Source organism: Medicago truncatula, chromosome 8, assembly GCF_003473485.1.
Source record: "Medicago truncatula cultivar Jemalong A17 chromosome 8, MtrunA17r5.0-ANR, whole genome shotgun sequence".
Lineage (NCBI taxonomy): Eukaryota > Viridiplantae > Streptophyta > Magnoliopsida > Fabales > Fabaceae > Medicago > Medicago truncatula.
This window is the reverse complement of record NC_053049.1, coordinates 10591634-10615719: the sequence shown is the minus strand read 5'-3', so window position 1 is coordinate 10615719 and position 24086 is coordinate 10591634. Positions and strand designations below refer to the sequence as shown.

Sequence of the window (24086 nt, the reverse complement as noted above, 5' to 3'; positions counted from 1 at the left end):
TCAATCAAACACTTTACTCCATATGTTATCATCCCTGTCAATCAACGTGCTATATTGATACAATAGACTGCATTTAATGTTCACTGTACCATAAATCTAAGTTATTGTGTTTGTTAGATACTTAGCTCGGAGGAGTTAGAGTCGTTCATGTTGTAGAGCTTACATTTTGTAGATTTGTACATGTATAAGAAAAGATGAGTTATGGTAGAGTTATATGTGTATAAGGAAAGCTGATTTATTATAAGGTAACTCTCTAACCTAAAGTGTAGGTGGTATCATTCAAAATAGCTACAACCACAAACTTTATTATCTTGAATTATGCATTACATATGAAGCCAGGCCTTTCCACATAAACTATGAAATTTAAGCAACAACTTAGGTAACACAGGACATAATTTAGAACAATAAACTATCATCAACCACAATGAAGTATGAACCAAATCAAAATTCAAAGCTTTGACAGTTCCACAGGGTGAACTACAACAATATAATTATAGGCATCAAGAGTGAGAAAATCATCAAGTGTTGGTGAAGTGCATTGCCTAGTGAAAATCTTGCAAGCATCCTTATACATTCCCTTCTTGAACTTATCTTTTCCAACCTCTTTTTCAATCCTATCCATCTCTTCTTCAACAACTCTACCAAATAGTTCTTTACTCACTTTCACTCCAAGTCCATCACCATCAAGTTCAACTCCATACTTAAGCCACTGCCAATTCTGAACCCTACTAATCTCGGCAGTCGCAGCATCTTCCATGAGATTGTAAAGTGGCACAGAACCTGATCCAGTGAGCCATGCTGCTACATACTGAATTCCAACCCTTGTATTCAACCTTAAACCTTCCATCGTTCGGACTCCTCTAGGTATCTGCAGAAGGTCTTCTTCGGTTAGTTTTGCAGCGTCTTCGCGTTTCATTGTGGTTATTTGATTAGGAGCATTTCCCATGTTGTTGTTGAAAATTTCCATACAGGATGGTATTAGACCAGGGTGTGCTGCCCATGTTCCATCATGCCCTGCCTTCACTTCTCTTAGTTTGTCTTTTCTAACCAATTCTAGCGCGGCTTCATTTGCCACCGGATCATCTCTTATTGGAATTTGAGCTGCCTGTTAAATACCTTGAATTAAGATGCCTTTTATACAAATTCTACACACATATATGTCTTAATTTGATAAGATTTTCATTTAGTATTGGGATTGTGTACACTATTACTGCACGCAGGCAACCACATCTGGTCGGACAGTCCAAATTTCAAAGTAAATTTTATTTTTTTAAAATCTAAAATACCGAGCTTGAAATCTAGACCACTTGACTTTGAGGTGGCAGGTTGCGTGCAGTTAGAGAACTTCTGGTATGCACCGAAAGTAAAAGAGTTTTATACATTCATTTATTTATATTTCACCACTATCTCATGTAGAATCATATTCGTGGAGTGTCTATGTAAAACAATGCATACTTACTGAATTCGAGAAAAACATACATTGCATAATCAAGATAGTTAAATAACTTAAATTACATACCATTCCTCCCATGGCATGTACACCGCGCCTATGACATGTCCTAATGAGAAGGTCTGAGTAGCTCTTCATGAAGTGTTGACTCATGCCAACTTGGACCCGATCCGGTAGCAACCTATCCGGATGAGCATGGAAGGTCTTAACATAACTGAAAATGTAATCCCAACGGCCACAGTTGAGACCAACAGAGTGATCTCTGAGCTCATACAGAATTTCATCCATTTGAAACACTGCAGGAAGTGTTTCAATCAAAACTGTGGCTCTTATGCTTCCTCTTTCAATGCCTGTCATCTTCTCTGCCTTCTCGAATACTTTGTTCCATATCTTTGCTTCCCTGTTAATCAAATCACATGGTTCTTGTATTAACAATGAAACAGTAAACTAATATGGCTATTAGACCAATTTCTGATTTTTGCCTTGGCTAAAAGCATGAAACTTAACTATAGTCAACCAATATAGCTTTGTTCTATGCCTGCCATTTATTGAACTTAACTATAGACCAATTTCTGATTTTTACCTTGAATGCTCCATTTTGGGAAGGTAGAAGAAAGGGCCAAAACCACCACCTTGAGAACGCCGAAAAGTTGAGTGATTGTGGTAGAAGTAGAGACCAAAATCAACAAGACAACCGGTTGCAGGTTCACCATCAATCAGAATATGAGCTTCCGGTAAATGCCAACCTCTTGGTCGCACAAAAAGCTTTGCTATCTCATCATTCAGCTTGTAAACTTTGTTTCTACCTTTGTCATGGAATGTTATGGTCCCAGCCACAGCATCCTTCAAGTTCACTTGACCTTTCATAAGATTCTCCCAGCTTGGAGAAAGTGCATCCTCAAAATCAGCCTTAAAATTTCAAACTATTAGTATTTATAAAACTTTCTTTAAAAGAAAAAGAAAACAGTCTTGTGAGCTTAGCTCAATTGGCAGCGATATTGCATAATATATGCAGGGGCCGTGGTTTGAACCTCGGACACCCCACTTATCCACCTTAAAAGTTGAATTTCTAGCCACTATACTACTTGACCACAGAAAAAGTAAACACTTGCATAGGACTGTAAATGTTATAGTACTAATGCTAACCATAAAGACTTTAGCTCCAGAGTTAAGAGCATTGATGATCATCTTTCTCTCAACAGGGCCAGTAATCTCAACTTTCCTATCAGAAACAGCTGGTGGAACAGGTGCACAGATCCAATCTCCTTCTCTTATGTATCTAGTTGCTGGATCAAAACCTGGTAGAGCTCCTTCATTGTACCTTCTCTTTGCTTCTTTTCTACACTCTAGTGCATACTTTATATGGTTTCTGAACTCACGTTGCAAATCAGCAACAAATTTCAAAGCATCTTTGGTTAGAATTTTTGCAAACTCTGCATCATATCTTCCCCTAACTTCGACGCCTTCTGGTGCATCGTAGTTAGAGATGATATTCTTGGCTGTTGGTGTCGGAAAGCCATAGGTTCCGAGGTCCATTTTTGCAATAGCACTGCTCTACTGTTACTTGAGTGAAAATGGAATGAGTTGAGACTAGGACTTGGTAGACATTTATATAGAACAAATGGGGGATACTACAATACAATATTATGTTGATAACTTTTTTGAATATCAATGAATGTTTATTTTATTTTGTGAAATTTAATGTTTATTTTGAGTAACTAATCAATTAACCGACCAATTGTGTTATTTGAATATCAAAATACGAACATATTTAGTGACATTATATGTGTTTATTTTGATCGCTCTTCTACTTTTTATCTTCTATATTTTACACATTTGAAATATACAAACAAAAAACATTTGACGCCGTATTTGACATCAATTTTTTTTATGTCCAAACATCATATGTGTTAATGTTAACTATATATGTTAACATTTTTAGAGTAATTTGATTTCTCTTTATATCTTTATATATATATATATATAAAGTATTAATTACACATGAACAGAAAATAAGTGGGCAACAAGTTATTTCGTTACTCGTTAGGGTTTTTTGGATAGCAAAATCAATTTTTGTAGACACAACATTCATGAACTATGAGCCACGACATTGTTTTGCATGACTCATTGAACTCTATGCAGAATATCAACTGTCTCTAGTGCTAGGAAGTCATAAGTGTCAAATACAATTTATATAAAAACATGTTGATTTTCAGAATATGTTTTCTCATGTTTGACCACTTTCTTTGATGCGGTTTTTGGGGTTGTCTATCCTATTGTAAAGCCCCCGACCCCTTAATTGCATGCTCCTCAAAAATATCCACACGTCTTACGGCAAACAGTGCACACTTACCAATAAAAAATAGTGGAATCATAAGACGATATTTAAGGATAATATGATAATTCACCGGTGACATATATTGACCTAACTCCTTAGGCTATTTTGAACAGATATATTTGAGAGAATTAAGCATCCCATTTTTTTCTTTCTGTAAAATTAGATTAGATATAGCTGAATCGGTATGGGACACATTTGAAAAGGATGGATGAGTTTATGAGCAAAATGGGATGAAATCAGACAAGAAAAAGACAACAACATGAAAGATAAGAGGAGGCTCTATTAAATTTTGTGCCCTCCTTGGGATGTGTGGTCAGTTACAAATACGATAATGTTGAGTGTGGGCTGCATTTGGAACTACTTGCATTTGAGAGTGCATCACTACGTCTTTTCTTTATGATAGTGTACTTCCATGCAGGCCCCTTCATACAAAAATTGAGATTCAATTTTATCATAAAAAATAAATTCAATTTTTAGTTTTCAAGAAAAATTAATTGATATACTCTAGTACATACCTCAATCTTTACACAAAAACTAGTACTTACATATACCATGAAGGATTCAGTTATCATCCAATAAATTGAGATATTCGGTTGCTTTTAACCCGTTAGTTTTCAGTAAAAAGAACATTCGTAATTCAGAGTTTGATCGAGAAATAAATAAAATCTGGTCTAGAATTTGTTCCATTCAAAAATCGAACTTCTAAATGATTAGTCTTGGGGAAGCTCATGAACCAATTGAATCTAATTGTTTGGTTAATTACAAGAGACATTTTAGTCCTAATTGAAAATTCATATTTATTTTGGAAAATTCTACGGTGAAGTCATGAGAATGACTTTTTTGGTGAAGTTAACACTATAACATAAAAAATGTAATGAGTAACACTCCACTGTTTGTACAATGACATCAAAAGTTCAATCCTCATAGTATCATCAATTCATCAGATTAACAAGACTACACTTAATCTAATTTTATCCTACCTTGTTATAAGCGCAACACCTCACAAAACGTAACACTTGACTATCACATAATATCATCAACTTTGTTTGCATGTTAAAGATTCCGACAATAAAATAGTACCTGTAAGTCCAAGATATTGCAAGCATTACTAGATGAATTACACTATTGATCATTAAGTAATAAACAATTTAAAAATGAATCAAACATTAAGATCAAAATTAATTTTTTTCAAAAAAGTCAATTTTCTGACCGCACCATAGAAGCTCCCATTTTTTTTTCTTCCTTCTTCTGATCTTTCTCCCTCTATTAAAGAACTTTCAAATATCAATCGTGTGTTTATACAAATATTGCATAGAATCTTGTAGTACATGGAACCGTCTTAGGTCAAATAAAAACAAAACGTTATCAAACATGATATTTTAGTATGCATCCTACAACTGCTGAAACTCGATAATCTTTTGAAGCGTGGAGACTATGAAGTGCACACAATACATTGAATCAAGAATAATTGAGAGCATCAATGATAACTGAACGCAAATACGCAATCTTTTTTTATATGATTGAGAGCATCTTCCCCACTAATTTTTTATACATTTTGCTACAAGTTAGTATTAAATAACTTTTATGGCGCAATAAAAATCAAGTGTTGCCCGGTGGAAAAAAAATTGTGATAAATCAAATACGCAATGGTAAAATAATCGATAAATTGATGAATGGTTTTTTTGGCTACATACCTAGAAAAATATGTATTTGATAGTATTGAAAATAAAATAAAATATACATTGTGACATATATATGACATTGAATTGAAAGCATATTTGATGCTTCCTACCATCTACTTGTAAAGAGTATTGTCAATTTTTTTACCGTCATCATCATTTCTCGGATTTGAGCTAGTTTCCATTTGCTTCAAGGATTGCAGCTCAACATGTTGATTTTTTTAGTATCTCAGTTATGGAAACCCCATATCCAAACCGATATTTCCTCCTCAGGTATACAAGATGATCCAGCTCCACATTCATACTCTAGAGCCATGGCAAGAGACTACACCCAACATCCTTGTAGACTAACAAGGATCACATCACGATAGAGAATATATATAAAGACATTAAAGCACATCAATAGTAGCGACATGGGAGTAACCCCCGAGTCAAAGATCCATAAAGAAGAGAACCCTAATCATCTCTTATCTCCTATATATAGAAATCTCAAGCTAACCCTTATTCATTCACTTTTTCCCCCAAAATAATATACACCGAGGGTCTAGGCTTGATTGACTACCTACTAGGTCCGACCTCTGGTTCTTAACAAAAAAAACATTAACAATAAAGTGAACAAATTTTTTGAAAAATATTTATTTATTCCACTAGAAATCATATTTATACAACCATTTTGTGATAACTTTTGCATAACTCTTTCTCATACTTTCGTTATATTTTTATTTTCTCTTTATTGTTTTTGATCAATAAGAAGAAAGAAGAAGAAGATTATCTCAAAAGTTGTAGCAAAATGGTTCTGTAAATATATCAGTATTCTTTTTCCATACGTGTATGTAGTTTCACTTTAGAGACCAAGAATTGATTCTATAATTTGTCTTCTTGAGTATAATAGATTTTACCTCAAAAATTGATTCTACTTGATTCTTGAAATTGTAACTGTTCTGGATTGGCCAGAATGTCATATCCACTTAGCAAGGCCCAATCACATGGTAAGGTTCAATAAGACTTCAAACCTATTACACTCCCTTATGCCTATATAAAGGAGACTCCACTACAATTTCAGGTAATTTCATTCTATCCCATAAATCTCTCATCCTCCTTATTACCCACATGACTTGGGCGTCGGAGCACATGTGCATGTACCACCCCCTTCTTTCTCACCAACAACAGGGTATCTTCCATGGATTTCGGTGAGATCTTCAACAACGAAGCATCTTCTTCATCCATTCGTCATCAATGTGAGATAGTCTATCTTTCTCAAGATATTCTCTTTATCGGACAAATCTGTAACTTATGGGTCTTGAATTGATTATAACACTCAAATATGTTGTTCAACTCACTTTTACATAAATGTATTTAAACATGAGAAATGATATTTGTACAACCACTTTCTGACAATTTTTTGACAACTTTCTCCCTCATACTTACTTTATGCTCCTATTCCCTCTCTTCATTTTTCTCTCTATAGTTTTTGATCAATAAAAAGAGAAAAAAAAAAGTTGTCACCAAAGTTGTCTAAAATGGTTGTTTAAATATCATTACTTTAATTAAACATAAATCAATTTACATTCAACTCACTTTTAACCAAAATCAATTTTAGAGTATCAATTTATTCAAATCCAATTTTATAAAATCATTGTACTCAAAATCAATTTTTGTCAACTAAAACAAAAGATACACATAATAAACTGAGTATGTTTGGTTTCACTTCTAGAAAGGGCTAAAATTGATTACGCCAATTAATAAAAAGAAAAAAAAATTAATAGATATAAAGATGTAAAATTGATTTTGACATGATCATCAAAATTTTATTAAAAACCATGTCTCTGCACAAGACGAACAGAGAATGGTATTAGAAAGAGTACCAACTAAAGCGCCGTATATAGGCGGAACATCCGAAAACAAACACCAACAACCCCTGCAATCAACACCCTTAAGGACAACACCAACCAAAATAAACATCCCCTAAAACTGACTCATATACTAAGCAACCACTAAAAAACGACATCCATAAAACTCGTCGCCACTACTCACCTCAAAAGAACACCCTTGTAAAAGAGAACCCAGTCCTCATCTCCAACACTGTGCCACCTCCGAAGAACTTCTTCTCTAAAGATCATTCAGCTTCCACCACAACGCAACCTCGGTCCCCCGAAGTAACACCTAAAAAGCACAAAACCAAACTAGAACCAGAGAACTGACTCCCGATCTAGAATCAAAAGCGATCGGCCCACCAGACTTCAGAACCAAATCAGAGGGCACCCCTTGCCCCTGGTCTACCAGAGAAACACTGTAGTCAATCAAACAATAATGTCGCTAGGCGCCAACTCCCGATCTCGAAGCAAAATGATCGGCCCATCAAAATCCAGCACACAATAAGTAAGACAGACGACGTGACTTGCGGTGGAGCAAACATCAATCAAAAAGGAAAAAAAAGCGCAGCTCGAAGGACACACACCCTCAAAACACCCTAAACTCAAACAAGAGCTAGCGAAAACGAGTAAGGACCCGAATAATATAGGCGACCTCCAATAGAAATCGCCCACAACAACCACCCACCTCCTCACCTAAGCAACACCAACCACCATCACACATTACCACCCACTTCCCCACCGCCCCGCTTCACCACCACCACTGCATCACCACCACCACTTCATAACGCCGACAAACAGTCTCTCCAAGAAATAGACAGCAACACAAACATAGATCTAGAGGAAGACGAAACCCAACAACAAAGCACGGGCAGCGACGCCGATTTGAAGCGGAAACACGACCCCGATCATAAAAAGGCTGTCGTCGGTGACAAGGAGAAGACATTTGTCACCGGAGTAAAATAGATGGAGCGAAACAGCAAATATGAACATCATTTCACAGACATCAACAACCCACAACCACCATTTAGAATACCACCACCTCTAAAAACATAAAAATGCAAAACACATTGTGTGGAGGGATAAAAGGCTTTGTTGTGATGGATGGTTTAGTAGTAGAATCAAATTAGGAAGGTTGAGTGACAACAGCTCCTATGGTCCCTTACGTGTTAGGTTATACTTCCATAAAGAAAACTTTCTAAAAACAAAACCAAAGAACATGTCGGCACATTTTAACCTCAAGGAAGACAATATAGCATAGTTAGTCTTTCTCACCAGCCACCGGCCACCAAAGATTCAGATCCAAATCTGGATCCAAAACTACCATCATAAAACAACCGTGAGCCACCATTAGCACCACCACAACCACCACGAGATCTACCACGAAAACCAACACTAACACCCAAGGAACCATTCAAAACAACTACCACAACCTTCACGAGATCCACCAAGAAATTTACCAAAACTACCACCACAAACCACCATCAGCCCCACCACAACCACCATTGTGAGCTGCCACTACCACCTCCTAAAACCACCAACGCAAAGAACGCTGTGTAGCCGGATGTGAGGTGATGCGGAAGCCGCGCCTCATCGCATCACCGTCATGGAGTTCTACATTTTGAAGAAGAAGTGTTGGATTTGAGGGAGAAGGAGGTTGTGTTGTGTTTTTAGAGAGGACAATTGTTTTAGAGAGAGTTTTTACACGCAATAACAACCAAGCTGTTTTTCCTTCAAAATTGATTCTACTTAAAGTTAAAAATTGAAGTTTCTTATTCTAAAATTGATTTGAAGACTCACATTTATCGGTCAACTCACTATCGCATAAATATATTTAAATAAAAATTACTTTACTTTCAAGTTTCAATCCACTTTCTTCGGAATCAGTTTTACGAAATCAATTAAATCAAAATGAAATTTTATTAAGGAGAACCGAACATTCCTCCCTTAAACTAAATTGAGATCTAAGTTCATGCACTTCCGAAAGCCAAATAAAACCGCACTTCATTTCATCTCGTTTTTGTCGCATAAAAAAACAACTCTGTCTTTCTCTCTCTCTCTCTCTCTCTCTCTCTCTCTCTCTATTTAGTGTGACTGCTTTTCCTCGTTTCTCAACCAAATCTAGAACAACCCATTTCATTGTTTAAGCTTTTAGGGTTTCATTCTTCTTCAATGAATTCACACCCTTTTTCACACTGACACTACTGCTCTCACTCTTTCAAACAAAGGTATCTGCTTTCTTTAAGGTTCTTGTTTTTTAATGATGGGTTTCATCTTTCAATCCTAAAAATGTTTTTTTTTTCCTGCCTTTTTTAAGGTTGTTTTTTAATATTTGTTGGTGTTCCTCTGTGTTCATTGATCTGTATTTAATTTTTGTAAGAGATTGTTTTTTCTGCTGATTATTAATAATCTCAAGATTTGTAGGTATTTAATCAATTTAAGAGGAAATTTTTACAATTTGTTGTGGAAAAATGTTTTTTTTTTTTCACTCTAAAATTGGGATTTTAATATCAATTGCTTGAAATGAATCAGACAATTGTAGTGTTATGAGTTGTTGGGATGGTTTTTAATTGTGCTTTGTGCTGAACATAATGTGATACACATGTGAATTTGTAAGAATAATAACTTCTGTTTGTTAAATACTTTCATATGATGAATGTGAGAATTGTGTTTTTATGTTTTTCAATACTGTATGTTTATGTATGGAATCAGGGTAGGTATTTGAGGTGTGGTTTACAGCGATTTTGCTAAACTCACTGCAAATTCGGACATGCACTGTATTGTTTTACCTGGCTTTTTGTTAGTGCTGCTACTAGGTACATACCAATGTTTGTTTCAAAACATCAAACCATTTTAAGGATATTTCACGTGTAGGACTTGTCTTTGATTGCTAATACGAAATCAGTTTGTGATCTGACCTAGGAACTCAGGGACTAGACCAAATTTTCTGATGTAGTAAAAGCTATAGTATTATTTTCCTTAACATTTAGACTTGTAAGATACATAAAAGTAGTGTTGTCAAATAGGCGCGCTATTGCGCCGTAGCATAGTAGAATTTTATACAAGTCACTATTTAGTTCAAAGTGTTGTCAAATGGTTGCTATAGTGTTTTGTAGCATAGTGGAATTTAAACTAATTGCTATTTTGTTGTTCCACGATTGACAACACTGGAAGATATGTAATCGCTATAAGTTCTCATTATCCCTTTATGTGGCCCCCTTGTCAGGTTCAGATTTTGTGTAGTTTTCATTTTAAGAGGAGATTACTTTTTTTTGTATGAGTCTACTTATCACGGTAAAATCTGATGGGTATGCCCTTGGCACTTGCTTTATTTTGTCCAATTCACCCTTTTTACATTTACCATGATCAGAAGAGATTTTTGTTGTGTGTGCATTTGATATTGTTTATGTTCTTTTGATGGTATTATTTATTGTGCGGTTGAAATTGTTCTTTTTATTGTGTCGAGTGGTGCTTCACTCTGTATAGGTGAAATTCCATGGTCTAGTATATATCCGGGTGCTAAAATCTTTGGTTTTCTTTATTATTTTGTTTTAACAATTAGCTGATTGTTCTTAAATATTTAGGCCTCGTCTTTTGACTCTATTATGGCTGGAGAAATAGCATGGATCAGCCACTATGATGATGACATCATGCAAAAGGAGACTGAGGACTTTGATTTGGAACTTGGTGAGGAAATTGATGAAGAAGTCAGTGTTGTTTCTGTGGACATAATTTTGCCTGATGATTTATTGGAGCGTATCCTGTCCTATCTTCCCATTGTAAGCATTTTCCGAGCAAGCTGCGTGTGTAAAAGATGGCACACGGTTTTTGAAAGGTTTTTATCGAACCCTTCACATTTGCTACCTCAGAAACCTTGGTATTTTATGTTCACCAGCTCTGATGAACCATCTGGTCATGCTTATGATCCTAACCTTCGGAAATGGAATTGCATTGAACTCCCCTTCATTGGAACTTCTAATTGGTTCATTTCTTCATCATATGGCTTAGTTTGCTTCATGGACAATGAAAACAGAACTGAACTATGCATGTGCAACCCTATTACTAAAAGTTTCAGGATGCTTCAAAAGCCTCCAGGGATGAATTCTGATTACAGTGCATTAGCAATTTCAGTCGACAAGGAATCACATGGTTATACCGTGGCAATTGTTAAATCAAATCAAGTCCCTGGAAACTTTTTTCAGTGGGATATCTCAATTCATGTATACAATTCGAAGGAGGAGGCATGGCTGACGCCACTAACCGAGGTTTTGACCGGGTGGAGGGGCGGTGATGAGAGTGTGATATGCAATGGTGTGCTTTACTTTGTAGTTTACTATACCGGAGGTGTTCCACTAGAAAACCGTCACGCGTTAATCGCATATTGTATCTCCAACCGATTTTCTCAAGCTAGCTTGAGCTCTATTCCTGTACCATGTTCTCTGACATGTGCCCGCCTAATGAATATGAAGGAGAAGCTTGTAATGGTTGGAGGAATCGGCAAACCTGATCGACCGGGCATAATCAAAGGAATCGGTATCTGGGTTCTTCGTGATAGGAGGTGGGAAGAGATCGTCCGAATGCCTAACAAATACTTCCAAGGCTTTGGAGAGTTTGATGATGTTTTTGCTAGCAGTGGCATTGATGATCTAATATATATTCAAAGCTATGGTTCTCCTGCACTTCTCACATTTGACATGAACATTAAACAATGGAAATGGTCACATAAATGTCCAGTAACAAAAAGGTTTCCTCTACAGCTTTTCACTGGTTTTTGCTTTGAGCCGAGACTTGAAATTGCTCCATAGTTTGCTGTTTTCTATAGAATCTAATAGCTACTATTGACAATTGTGTCAAGTTTCTGGCAATTTTCTCTGCTGTTTTTAGATTTCTGTGTTTCAACTTGCTGATTAAAGATGATGATTCATGGACACTGAAATTTATTTAAACATTTGAAAAATACTACAGAGCTATATAATTAAATTTTTAGTTGCTCATTCTATATGGATTACAATGAGATGTACTATATATCTACTTAACTGTTGCTGTTTGACTCGATCTCATTAATCAAAGCAGAAAATTTCGCTGTCGCAGATTCTCATTTGTTTTTCCTGAAAACTAGGTGGTATTGTGCATTTAAATTTATTTGATTGGTTGATCTGAAAATGGCATGTCTATAGTTTGGTTTAAAGAAGATTATTTGAGACTAGTAAACCAATTTCCTAATGCTTTAAAAACATGTATTAGATTGAGAATGATGAAGGTATGCATCATTATCTGCTTCACCAGTCTCCATCAGTTTCCGCACCCATTTCCGGGTGTGTTTGGATTAACTTTTTTGAGTTTATTTAGTGGCAGTACTAGTAAGCTTGTTTGATAGAATTTATGGAAACAATGCATGACATGTATATAAATATTTTCTGTTTATTTCCATAAGCTCTTTAAGATAGCTAATGAAAATAATTTTACTTTTATGTTACCTTTTGTTATAAAAATAGGTCAAACATAAGCACTTATATGATAAGCATCTATGTAGCATCGACACTTGATTGAAGGTGTGTCCAATGTCTAAGTTCTAGCACATGTCGGTGTCAGATATTGACTCATGATTCTATTCAGTTAATTTGTTTTTTCTAAACTATTATCAATGTTGTTGTGCCAGTATAGTCTTCGTGTCTGTGTGATCTTCATCTTCATAGATTAAGTGTTTATACTTTAAGCGCTCAATTTAACCCTCTTTGATTTATGGATGAGTCAATTAGTATATGCCATGCACTTTTGAAATGTGATAAATGCTGTCATGGTTTGGTTGGTTGAGAAGTGACATCCACGCCTGCTCTTACGTATACAAAGGTGGGGTTTCCTTGGTGGAGATGTGACAAATAAAGGTTAAATAAACTTTGCTTTTTCTAAATGGCTATCACTACTTGCTCACAAATTTTAGAATAATACTCAAATGGCTTCTAAAGGGTTCTGGGATTGGGATGGGAGTTGTTGCTAATGCTGACTGAGTGTGAAATTAGTTTGTTGTGTCATTCATAAGCTTCAGCTTTGCAATAAAATAGTGAATTGAATCGTGCCATGCATGATGGAGTTTACATCAATGTATTTTATGTTGGATTTTTGCCCTAATTTTTTAAAGGGATGCTAAAGCCTATATAGAAGAAAACCTACAAACATCTCTACATTTTTTTTTTTAGGAAACAAACATCTCTACATGACAACAGAAAAAGTAGAATATTACATCTATATTGGTGCATTGATCCCTAACATCCATTGAGTTTACATCAATGTTTTTTATGTTGGGTTTTTCCCTAAATTTCAAAAGGGTGAGAAAGCCTTAGTATATGTTTGGGGTGTCATTGCCTTTTTCAAAATTGCATCTAGAAATCCCGTTAACATGGAAGCTTGGTTTTCCAGATTCCTATTTCCACGGCAGATTTGGTTAGAAACGCGCGTTTGGTTGTCTCACTGCTAAACCAAACAGGTGCTTAATAGAAGAACTACAAACATCTCTACATGACAACAGAAAGAGTAGAAATATTACATCTACTATTAGTTTTTATTTTATTTTTATATTACACCTAATTAGTCGTACATCGATATTATTTTGAATGCGAGACATCATTGACTTCTTTGTCCAATTTAAACTTGTAAGGTAATTGTTTGATAAGCCCCTCAAATTGTTCAACCAGGTGTAACTTGTTAGGTGACTTTTTTGTCACATGAAGAAAACCAAACAACATTCTCACTTCACTTGGGGTATAAAATTAGGAAAATTGCTCTTCTCATAACAATTTTTGTTCATTTCCAACACAAAATACTCATGCGTAAGTTAACTTACATTATACTATTTTGTTGGAAATGAGTAAAAATTGTTGGGAGAAAAGTCGTACCCTAAAATTAGTAGCTCGGTCCAACACAACCACTTTTCACTTGCTTTATAAAATTATTTGGTGGTAATCTTTTTTTTTTCTTGAATGGATTTGGTAGTAATCTTTTAAAAATGTTAAAAGTAGAAATAAATTTGCTAAAAAAAAGTAGAAATAAATTATGGAGATAGACAAAATGACAAATGATCATTGAACCACACACACAAGCGAGGGGTCAGGGTTTAAACCTTGGTCACGACATTCGACCTATTAGTTTTGACATTTTTATCGTTTAAGTTAGGATTTATGAATAATCTAAAATTGATTTTATTCCACACAAAAATTAAGAATTCTTGAATTCATCATAATCCACTTTAGACACTTAGACGAAATGTCCAATATATCTTTCATCCAAAAGTTAGAAACAAATCATTTGAGATCTTTGAACACGTCATATTTCATATAAGTTGTTTTGTGATTGAACTCATAACCACATGCTTAATGTTTTTTTACCGAGCACAACAATTTAAAATGTTGTTAACCTTGCTTTTTCTTTTCTTAGAATTGATTTGGGGGTCCAAAATATAAATCAAATATTGAAGATCAATTCTAACCCAACTGTTACTTTGAATCAAAAAGTCATATCTTGACTCAATATTGAAGATCAATTATTCCCCAACTGTTACTTTGAATCAAAAAGTCACATCTTGACTCAATAAATAATTGATACATTTCCTAAAAAAAGTAAATGATACAATTTTTTTTACTAAAAGAAACTATATTTTTGAAAATAAGAAGTTATAGTTTGTTAATAAAATTTTGTTAGTCGATTCTTGGATCGGATACCGAGTTTTCGAAAAAAAAATAAAAAATAAAGAAAATAGTTAGAGTTCGTTAACGTAAAATTAGTTGGCTGGTCTCTCACAAGCCCTATATATAGAGCATTTTATGTATTCATTTACTATTTTTGATCAAATCATTTAAAGATTTTTCCTTTGTATCAAGCTCTAAAGTCTCAAGTTTATTTCTAATTTCTCATATGAAATGGATCTTCATCTCTTTTTTTTTTTGTAAATTGGATGTCCTTCTCGTGCATAATTAATTTCTTGAGCTTTGTGAGACCTAAATAGGCGGCAAACTCTCCCTAATCTCTTTGATCATGTTATTAATTCGTTCAATTTTTTAGAGAATATAGAAATAAACACAAATTCAGCATGATATTTGCAAATAAATTCATAGCATCCAAATTAATAACATAAAACACATTGACGATCACCACACCAAGTTGAAGTGGAAATCTAATCAAACGATCACTGTACAATTTATTTTTTTAGTCTTTTTTCATTGTCATTGTATTCTTGAGAAATGATATCCCGTTGAGTAAAAAAAATTATCTCCTTTCATATAGAGTCGAGCACTTCCATGACATTCGTTAAGGATTCAAAGAAACAAATGATAAATTTTATATAAAAAAAAATAATTTTTAATGTTTTAATGTGTTGTATGCAAAAATTTTAAAATAACATTTTTATTTTAAACTTTTTAAAAGGTACTTTAAAACACTTGTTAGTATTTCTTCTTTAAAAGTGTATTCTAAAGACTTAAAAGGTATTTTAAAGAGCATTTCTCCTATATGATTGTATTTTTTTTTAGAGAAAACAAACTTATAACATTTCATTAATCAAAGTATTTTCAATACAATCTGGTATTTCAAATAGAACTTGGAGACTAGTTGACAATAAGGTCGCCTTAGCTAATTTATGAACAACCTCATTTGCTTGTCTCCGTACAAACTCAACAGTCGAGTTTTCATAATAATGCATAAAGAGAGTTTTACAATATTGGATAATGATACCAAATTCAATAACATCATATCGAGAAGATAAAAAACTATCAACCACTCTCTTCGCATCCATCTCAAAATCAATAGGTCCTAGGTTGAGCTCATGCACCCACTCTATTATTTTATGGATTTTTCTAACATGTGCAAATTTGCACATGTTAAGGATACTAAAAGAAGCAACTTTTTATTGAAAATCACACTTGTTATAAAAAAGAATATATATTTAATGTAAAATACACAAGTTCCAATATAAACTTACTACTTTAGTATCCTTAACATGTGCAAATTTGCACATGTTAGAAAAATCCTTATTTTATATATATGTTATCAACACCCAAATATTATATTATATGCCACGCAAGCTACCATTAATTAACTAATAAAATTATGCATCATTGCACACTATCAACTCTGAATTCCAATCAGACAATTAAAGCAAAAGATCCTCAATTATGTTAAAATTAATACACGGTTTCACCAATCCTCAAACATCAAGATCCATATTTTGAGATTTTCTAATAAATAAAAGATATTCGGGTCAAATTTAATGGGCAAAAGTTCACATCAAGCAAGTCTTGCTTGGCCTATATAAGCCAATGTTTTGTAAGTTTTCAAGCATCACAATCTCTTCTCTAGCTAGCTCTTCCTTAGGAAATACTTTAGTTGTGTAGTTTCTTATAGTTTATATTTTTTACAATTAATCTATAGGACTTAATTTGGGTATTAATATAAACCTAATTTGGGGCTCTCCGCACTCCAAGTCTAAAAGGAGGTGATAGTTTACCCTTGCTGCTTGTTCATGGTTACCTTTGACTTTGCACATTGGAAACTTACCAAAGTCATGGGTTTGCATGAATTTGGAGATAGGGTTGCCTTGATCTTTTTGTATTGGAGTGAAGGGAGCTCCAAAATTGGACTTTCTCAACTAAAACCTCATTTTAATTTATAATGTTGCCTTGATCTTTTAATTTAAGTCATTGTCTTAATTGTCTTATGATTACTATCTAATGGTTGAATACTTTTTTGTCTTAAATTATTGATCTGTCTCACTTATAAATAATTTATGTGTATGTGAGTACAGAAAAAATCACATGTAGCAGATTGCTGAAGGAAAACCAATGAGGCCCGCAAAGATAGTTGATTCTAGTTTTTTGAAATTTGAAGTGAAACTATACTGAAAGAAATATGTGGCATACGATCGAGGTTCATTGGATGTCAACTAATTGGGATGTCGGTGCTGCCTCTTGATGTTTGTCCTTTCTCCCAACTTATCCAAAAAAAATACGGAAGGAAATATCGTTGTGTTAGCGTTTTTCTTCTTTAAATGATATATAGTTTTTTTTTTATTTTTTTTACAGGTGAGGCTAACTTCCATGTCTCTTTTGAGAAAAATATTTTGCAACGCAACGAATGAATACTAATTAATCTTTTGTTGTGTGATGAATTGTGTTATCATGAAGAAATTATTCCAAATACTTCTAATATAGCCTAGGTATCATTCTCGATTCTTAAGAGTTGTACGTTTGTGTATAATTTTCTTTAGCCTACGTTTTCCTAAACCTTAATTGAGAACCAACATCTTCTTTAAAGTTCAAATTCGGTTTATTGTACCTCCTAATATTGTAACCCAACTATGTAGACAATTGGACCTGTTCCAAGTTCATCAACTTGTGTATTTATTGAAAAAGAAAACATTGAATATAAACACAAAATATTTTCCTAATAAATTCCCATCAAGATATTTTATTCTTATATAAAACATTTATTTTACATAAATATCTTATTTGATATTTTTTAACATATTTATACATTATATCTAATGGTTCAGATTTGGTTAAAGTTTTATTTTTAAGCCTATATAAACTGAGGTCTCCCAGCGATGGTTATTCCAATCCTTGTTTTCTCTCTTTTATATATACATATCACGAAGTGATTGTTAGTTTGTTAATATAAGGGTCAATTTGGATGGAGTTCCCTAAAATCCAATTCTAAAAGGAGATGATGGTAGACCTCTGCTGCTAGTTCATGAATACCTCCGACTTTGTAACAATATTCTTAAAGTTTAAAGGTCAAAGGTTTGCATGAATTGGGAGATGAGAATACCTTGATCTTTTCGTATTGGATTGAAGGGAGCTCCATATGGATAGAACAATGTCAAACCTATGCACAAATTAAATTCATACCGTTCTTCTTCCTTTCAAACTTTTATTTTATTTTTCAGTTTATAATTATAATTATATATATGACTATATTTGATCGTAGAGTTTTAATTTCTTAACTAACGTCATGCATTATTTTTTTATTTTTTTTATAGGTGAGGCCAACTTCCATGTCTCTTTTTGAGAAAGAATTTTGCAACACGCCAAATAAATACAAATTAAACTTTGCTGGTGTGATGAATTAGGTTGCCATGAAGAAATTATTCCAAACAATTTTAATGTCTGATGAATTGTGTTGCCTGGAAGAAATTATTCCAAACACTTAAAATATAAGTATCATTGTTAATTCTCAAGAGTTGTATACCTTTGTGTATAAATTTCTTTAGGAAATGTATATGTATTGTATATATATTGTATATTGTTATATTTTTTGTGGAAATTAGATTTTTTTTTTCTATTTTATTATAAAGATTTATTATGTTTACAACGTCACACTCAATTTTGTGAAACAAATCGAATTATATTTTCTCTAAGGATTTTGAAACAAAAAAAAATCATACAGTGATATATTATAGTATAATTTCATTGAAGCATGTGTAATCAAAATTTATTGAGAGCAGTTGATCTTTTTTAATTGTAGTGAATCGAATGGCTAACATAAAAATAAAAATAAAAATGTACCTTTTATATAAAAAATTAAGAGCCACCTTTCAATTTCAAGATGTTTTTCTTCCTATTCTTTTTTGAGAGGTTTTTAGAAATATTCTAAACGGTGATTATATGCAATTTAGTACAAAATATATGTTTCCCAACCTTAATCGAGCACAATTATCTTATTTAATGTCTAAATGGTTTATAGTACATCATAATATTGTACGTAACCAACCTTTTGACAAAAAAATATATTGTAACCAAACTCTCTAGATATCAAGACCTCTTCTAATTTCATCAACTTATGATTTTACAGAAAGAAAATCAATAAATATAAGATAAGGCTAAAATATGGTTTTGGTCCCTGCAAATATGCTTCGTTTTGGTTTTAGTCCCTGTAAAAAAAAAAATTGTTGTTTTTGGTCCCTGCAAAATATTTTGTTTTTGGAAATAGTTCCCAGGGACCTTTTTCAAAATCAAAAGATTTTGCAGGGACTATTTCTCTAATAAATGGGTTCAGCATCATGTGCCACGTGTGCAAATCATCACAAAAGTGGAGCCAGGGACCAAAACCAAAATGAGGCATATTTGCAGGGACCAAAAACAACAAAAAAAAATTGTAGGGACTAAAACCAAAACGAGGCATATTTGCAGAGACCAAAACAATATTTTAGCCTAAATATAAACACATTATTTTCCTAACAAATTCTAATCAAGATATTTTTTAATTGGAATGAAGCAGAGGGTTAACATAATAAAAATTAAAAAAAAAATTATATAAAAAATTAAGATCATGTTTCAATTTTTTTTTTTGGAAATATACGTCTTTATTTTAGAAGTTTTTTGAGATATTCTAAACTTTTTTTTTATAAGGCCAAGAGAAAGGTCAGGTATTCGAGAGGATATGAAACATCCCAACTAAGTTGGCACCCAACAGAAGCCCTTATCCTCTACCGTCTTTCCAATATGTAATATTATTAAAAAAAAATTTAAAAAAAAAACGAAAAAATGTTTACAAGAGGGGTACTAGGCCAAAACCATCGAAAGAAAAAGGAATAGAGAAGGCTAATGCGATTACATTCCATTTAATAAAATATATACGTTTTTCCAAACCTTAATTGAAAACCAACATATACGTTTTCCTAAACCTTAATTGAGGACCAACATCTTCTTTAAAATCCAAATCCGGTTTATTTTACCTCCTAATATTGTAACCCATACTATGTAGACATTTTGACCTTTTCTAAGTTCATCAACTTATGTATTTATCAAAAAAAAAAAAACTGAATATAAACACAAAATATTTTCCTATTAAATTTCCATCAAGATATTTTCTTATTATATAAAACATATTTATTTTACATCAATATCTTATTTTATATTTTTTAACATATTTTATACATTATATCTAATGGTTTAGATTTGGTTAAAGTTTTATTTTTAAGCCTATATAAACTGAGGCCTCTCAATGATGGTTATTCCAATCCTTGCTTTCTCTCTTCTATATATATATATATATATATATATATATATATATATATATATATATATATATATATATATATATATATATATATATCATTGCTTTCTCTCCTTTATATATTCGTATCACAAAGTGATTGTTAGTTTGTTAGTATAAGTGTCAGTTTAGATGGAGTTCCCTAAAATCCAATTCTAAAAGGAGATGATGGTAGTCCTCTGCTGCTAGTTCATGAATACCTCTGACTTTGTAACAATTTTCTTAAAGTTCAAAGGTCAAAGGTTTGCATGAATTGGGAGATGAGAATACCTTGATGTTTTCGTATTGGATTGAAGGGAGCTCCATATGGATAGAACATTGTCAAACCTATGCACAAATTAAATTCATACCGTTCTTCTTCCTTTCAAACTTTTATTTTATTTTTCAGTTTATAATTATAATTATATATATGACTATATTCGATTGTAGAGTTTTTCTTCACTAACGTTATGCATTATTTTTTTTATAGGTGAGGTCAACTTCCATGTCTCTTTTTTGGGAAAGAATTTTGCAACAAATCGAATAAATATAAATTAATTGGATAAACAAATAACAAAACTGAAGGGATTAAATTGATTGATTTGTCCTCAGAAGAACCAATTCAGTCCGCGAACACCCTACTTCTTATGTAGCCGACATATCATTGTCAATTCTCAAGAGTTGTACGTTTGTGTATAAATTTCTTAAGGAAGTGTATCTGTATTGTATATATATTATTTTTTTATGGAAATATATATCGTATATTATTATATTTTTTGTGGAAATAAGATTTTTTTCTATTTTATTATGAAGAATTAATATGTTTACAACGTCACGATCATACTTGTGTAACAAATCAAATTATATTTTTTTATAAGATATTTTAGGAAGAAATCTTAAAGTGATATTATAATACAATTTCACAATTCATAAAGTGGTATTATAATACAATTCCACTGAAGCATGTGTAAATATATATGTTTTCTTTTATCAAAAAGGTGTGTCCAAGGAGGAAAGGGGCCCAAAATATATTAAAGAGAAAAAGGATTACAAAGAGGGAGGGCGAAACCTGACACTCAAAACAATGAGCAAAATCTATAATTTGGAGACCTAACCTATTTTTAGTTAAGTCTTCTAAAATTTCTAAAGGAATAAAATTTCACTAGGTGAAATTGACAACTGCTAATTCTAAGTTGACTAATTTATTTGCATAGTGATTATCTTCTCTAAAGATGTGAGAAATCATAAAATTCATAGAAATCATAAAATTCATATTTCTAATCAGATATAAGTTATTCTCCCATCCGTTCTTTAATTGCCAAGGAACAATGTGTGATAACTTAGACTGCCAAGGAAGCTAGTAGAGGATCAGTCTCAATCCAAAAATTATTCCATACACAGAATTTAATGTAAACAAATTTTGATAATATTTGTTTGTCTAATAATCTAAAATAAGTGGAAGCTAGGAAGGAATCCTCCATGGCTTGGTTGTTTATGTTTAGGGTTTCCTCATCGAGTTTCACCTTCTACCAGAATGGGTGTGTACCTTAAACTTACTAGGTATTCTAGCAGCTAACTATGAAAAGTATGGGTGAAGTGGAATGGATGGGAAATTTTAATTCAAAATTTTAAAATAATTAAATATAAAAAATTACATGATATGAAATAATTTGCTGATGGATACTTCTACCATATAATTTCTTTTTCCCAAGTTGTCATCTCATTGAGTGGTGGCGCTTCTAAAAGTGCCCTAAGGTGGTACGAAAACTCACTTTAAAAAATGACCATTTTCAAGTTAACTCATTTTAAAATTATGTTTTTATAAAAGTTGCCTAAAGTTTTCTGGAAGGAGACTAGGTTTAGTCAGATGGTTATTTTGGCTAATGGTTATCGAATGGAGAGACTAGGTCTGATTTAATGTTGACCTGTGATGGTGGTTTTATGGTGGAGACATGAAAGAAAAGGAGTAGTAATGGCATTAATAATTATTTAACTGGAATTCCCAAACATATCATGACGGCCGTCTACGAGGGAGGTGCAAACAACTCTATTGAGTTGAGTCTTCCCAATTTTGAGGCCCAATTTTTTTTTTTGTTTATATATATATATATATATAATGTACTGAAAATTTTAGTATATACCAATAGCATTGAAAAGTTTACAACATGGACGTCATGACTCTAGTGGTAAAATTTGGAGATGTCAAACTTGTGTATGGTTCAACTCTTGTGAGGGTTGATTTTTATTTTTTCATTTAATTTTTTTCCAGCAAAATAGGGCTTCTTTTTTTGCCTAATTTTTATGGATTTGAGGTTTATATATCCTAAATATTATCTCCTCTTCTTCCAATAAACTCTAACAACAAATATTATAATTATTTCTTAAAAAAAACAAACATGATAATTATTCTCTCAAAAAATTAAATAAAAAACATTATATATTTTTTTTGCTCTTTTAAAAAAATTGTGTTTTTATTTTGACTAGGGGCCTATTTTTATTTGAGAGCCGAGCCTCCATTTTTGTAGGAACGGCCCTGCATATCATGATTACACTACACCTCACAAGGTTTGCATTACGCTGCTCTAGAAAGTTATTCCCTCCGTCCCTTATTAGATGACCTAATTGATTCTGACACATATACCGATTCATATTTTTTATCTTTAATATCTTAATTATCTGTTTAAAAGAATTATGAAAAATTAATATTTTGAAAATATTCATCGAGACGAATCCAACAATATCTTATATGACATTATTTAGGCTTAATTAATGATTTGGTCCCTTAAATTATTTGTTGGTTACATTTTGATCCCATAAGTTATTAATGTTACGTTTTGGTCCCCTAACTTATAGTCTGTTAGTCAAATAAATCATTTCCGTTAAATTGGGTGAAAATCTGTTAATCTTCATCCCTTTCATCATTAAATCCAGAATTTCAATAAAATTCACCACCTTCATCAACTCTATTCATTAGCTCCATTGAAAAATCTAAAAACTTCATCACCTCCCTTCAACATCAAACTCAAAAAAATCAAAAAATAAAACCCCAACAAACTCTATAATTCAATTAAAACTTGAATGTTCAATTTTTCCCAAATTCAAAACCATGTTTATCAAACTTCAAATCAACTTCATGGATTCACATTCATACTTCATGTGGATTACCTTTCCCAGTTACGGTAACAACCTCATCTCTTTTACCCCAATTCTTCATTCTCTCGTCTACCCCAATTCATTACATCATTTACTTATAACAAGTCCAACAATAACAACCTCATCTCTTTTCATTCATAGCACAATAAAAACAACAACAATAACAACAAATCTTCCAACTTAAAAGCCATAGAAATATTTGGAGCTAAAAGCTTTATCTTTGGGGAAAAAATTAATTACTGGATTTAATGATGAAGATGAATGGGTGATGAATTTTGAGTTTTGATGATGAAGAGTGATGAATTCTGGGTTCAATGATGAAGATTAATAGTTTTTTTTATAAAATTTAACGGAAAGGATTTATTTGACTAACATATTACAAGTTAAGGGACCAAAACGTAATGTTAATATCTTATGGGACCAAAATGTAACCAACAAATAACTTAAGGGACTAAATCATTAATTAAGCCTATTATTTATCTTTGTATATTAGTATAAAAATACAGTTAAAGTATGTCAGATCAAAATTGTATATTATCAAACATGTCATTTAATAAGGGACGGAGCGAGTAACT

General features: G+C 32.7%; 2 protein-coding genes and 1 long non-coding RNA gene across 3 annotated transcripts; 2 read left to right on the top strand and 1 right to left on the bottom strand.

Moving 5' to 3' along the window:
• Nucleotides 1-278: 278 nt before the first annotated feature.
• On the bottom strand, nucleotides 279-3055 carry LOC25500778 (malate synthase, glyoxysomal). Its single transcript, XM_013589266.3, has 4 exons — nucleotides 2597-3055; nucleotides 2034-2359; nucleotides 1520-1850; nucleotides 279-1105 (listed from the first exon to the last, which is right to left on the bottom strand). The coding sequence occupies exons 1-4, from the start codon at nucleotides 2984-2986 to the stop codon at nucleotides 449-451; spliced, it is 1704 nt and encodes a 567-aa protein (XP_013444720.1). The 5' UTR covers nucleotides 2987-3055; the 3' UTR covers nucleotides 279-448.
• A 6231-nt stretch (nucleotides 3056-9286) lies between these two features.
• Nucleotides 9287-12428, top strand: LOC25500777 (F-box/kelch-repeat protein At3g61590). The gene is made up of 2 exons (XM_013589265.3): nucleotides 9287-9566; nucleotides 10923-12428. The coding sequence occupies exon 2, from the start codon at nucleotides 10944-10946 to the stop codon at nucleotides 12141-12143; it is 1200 nt and encodes a 399-aa protein (XP_013444719.1). The 5' UTR covers nucleotides 9287-9566; nucleotides 10923-10943; the 3' UTR covers nucleotides 12144-12428.
• A 4235-nt stretch (nucleotides 12429-16663) lies between these two features.
• Nucleotides 16664-18666, top strand: LOC112417107 (uncharacterized). Its single transcript, XR_005643442.1, has 2 exons — nucleotides 16664-17299; nucleotides 18365-18666. It is a non-coding gene; the product is annotated as an uncharacterized lncRNA (long non-coding RNA).
• Nucleotides 18667-24086: the final 5420 nt, after the last annotated feature.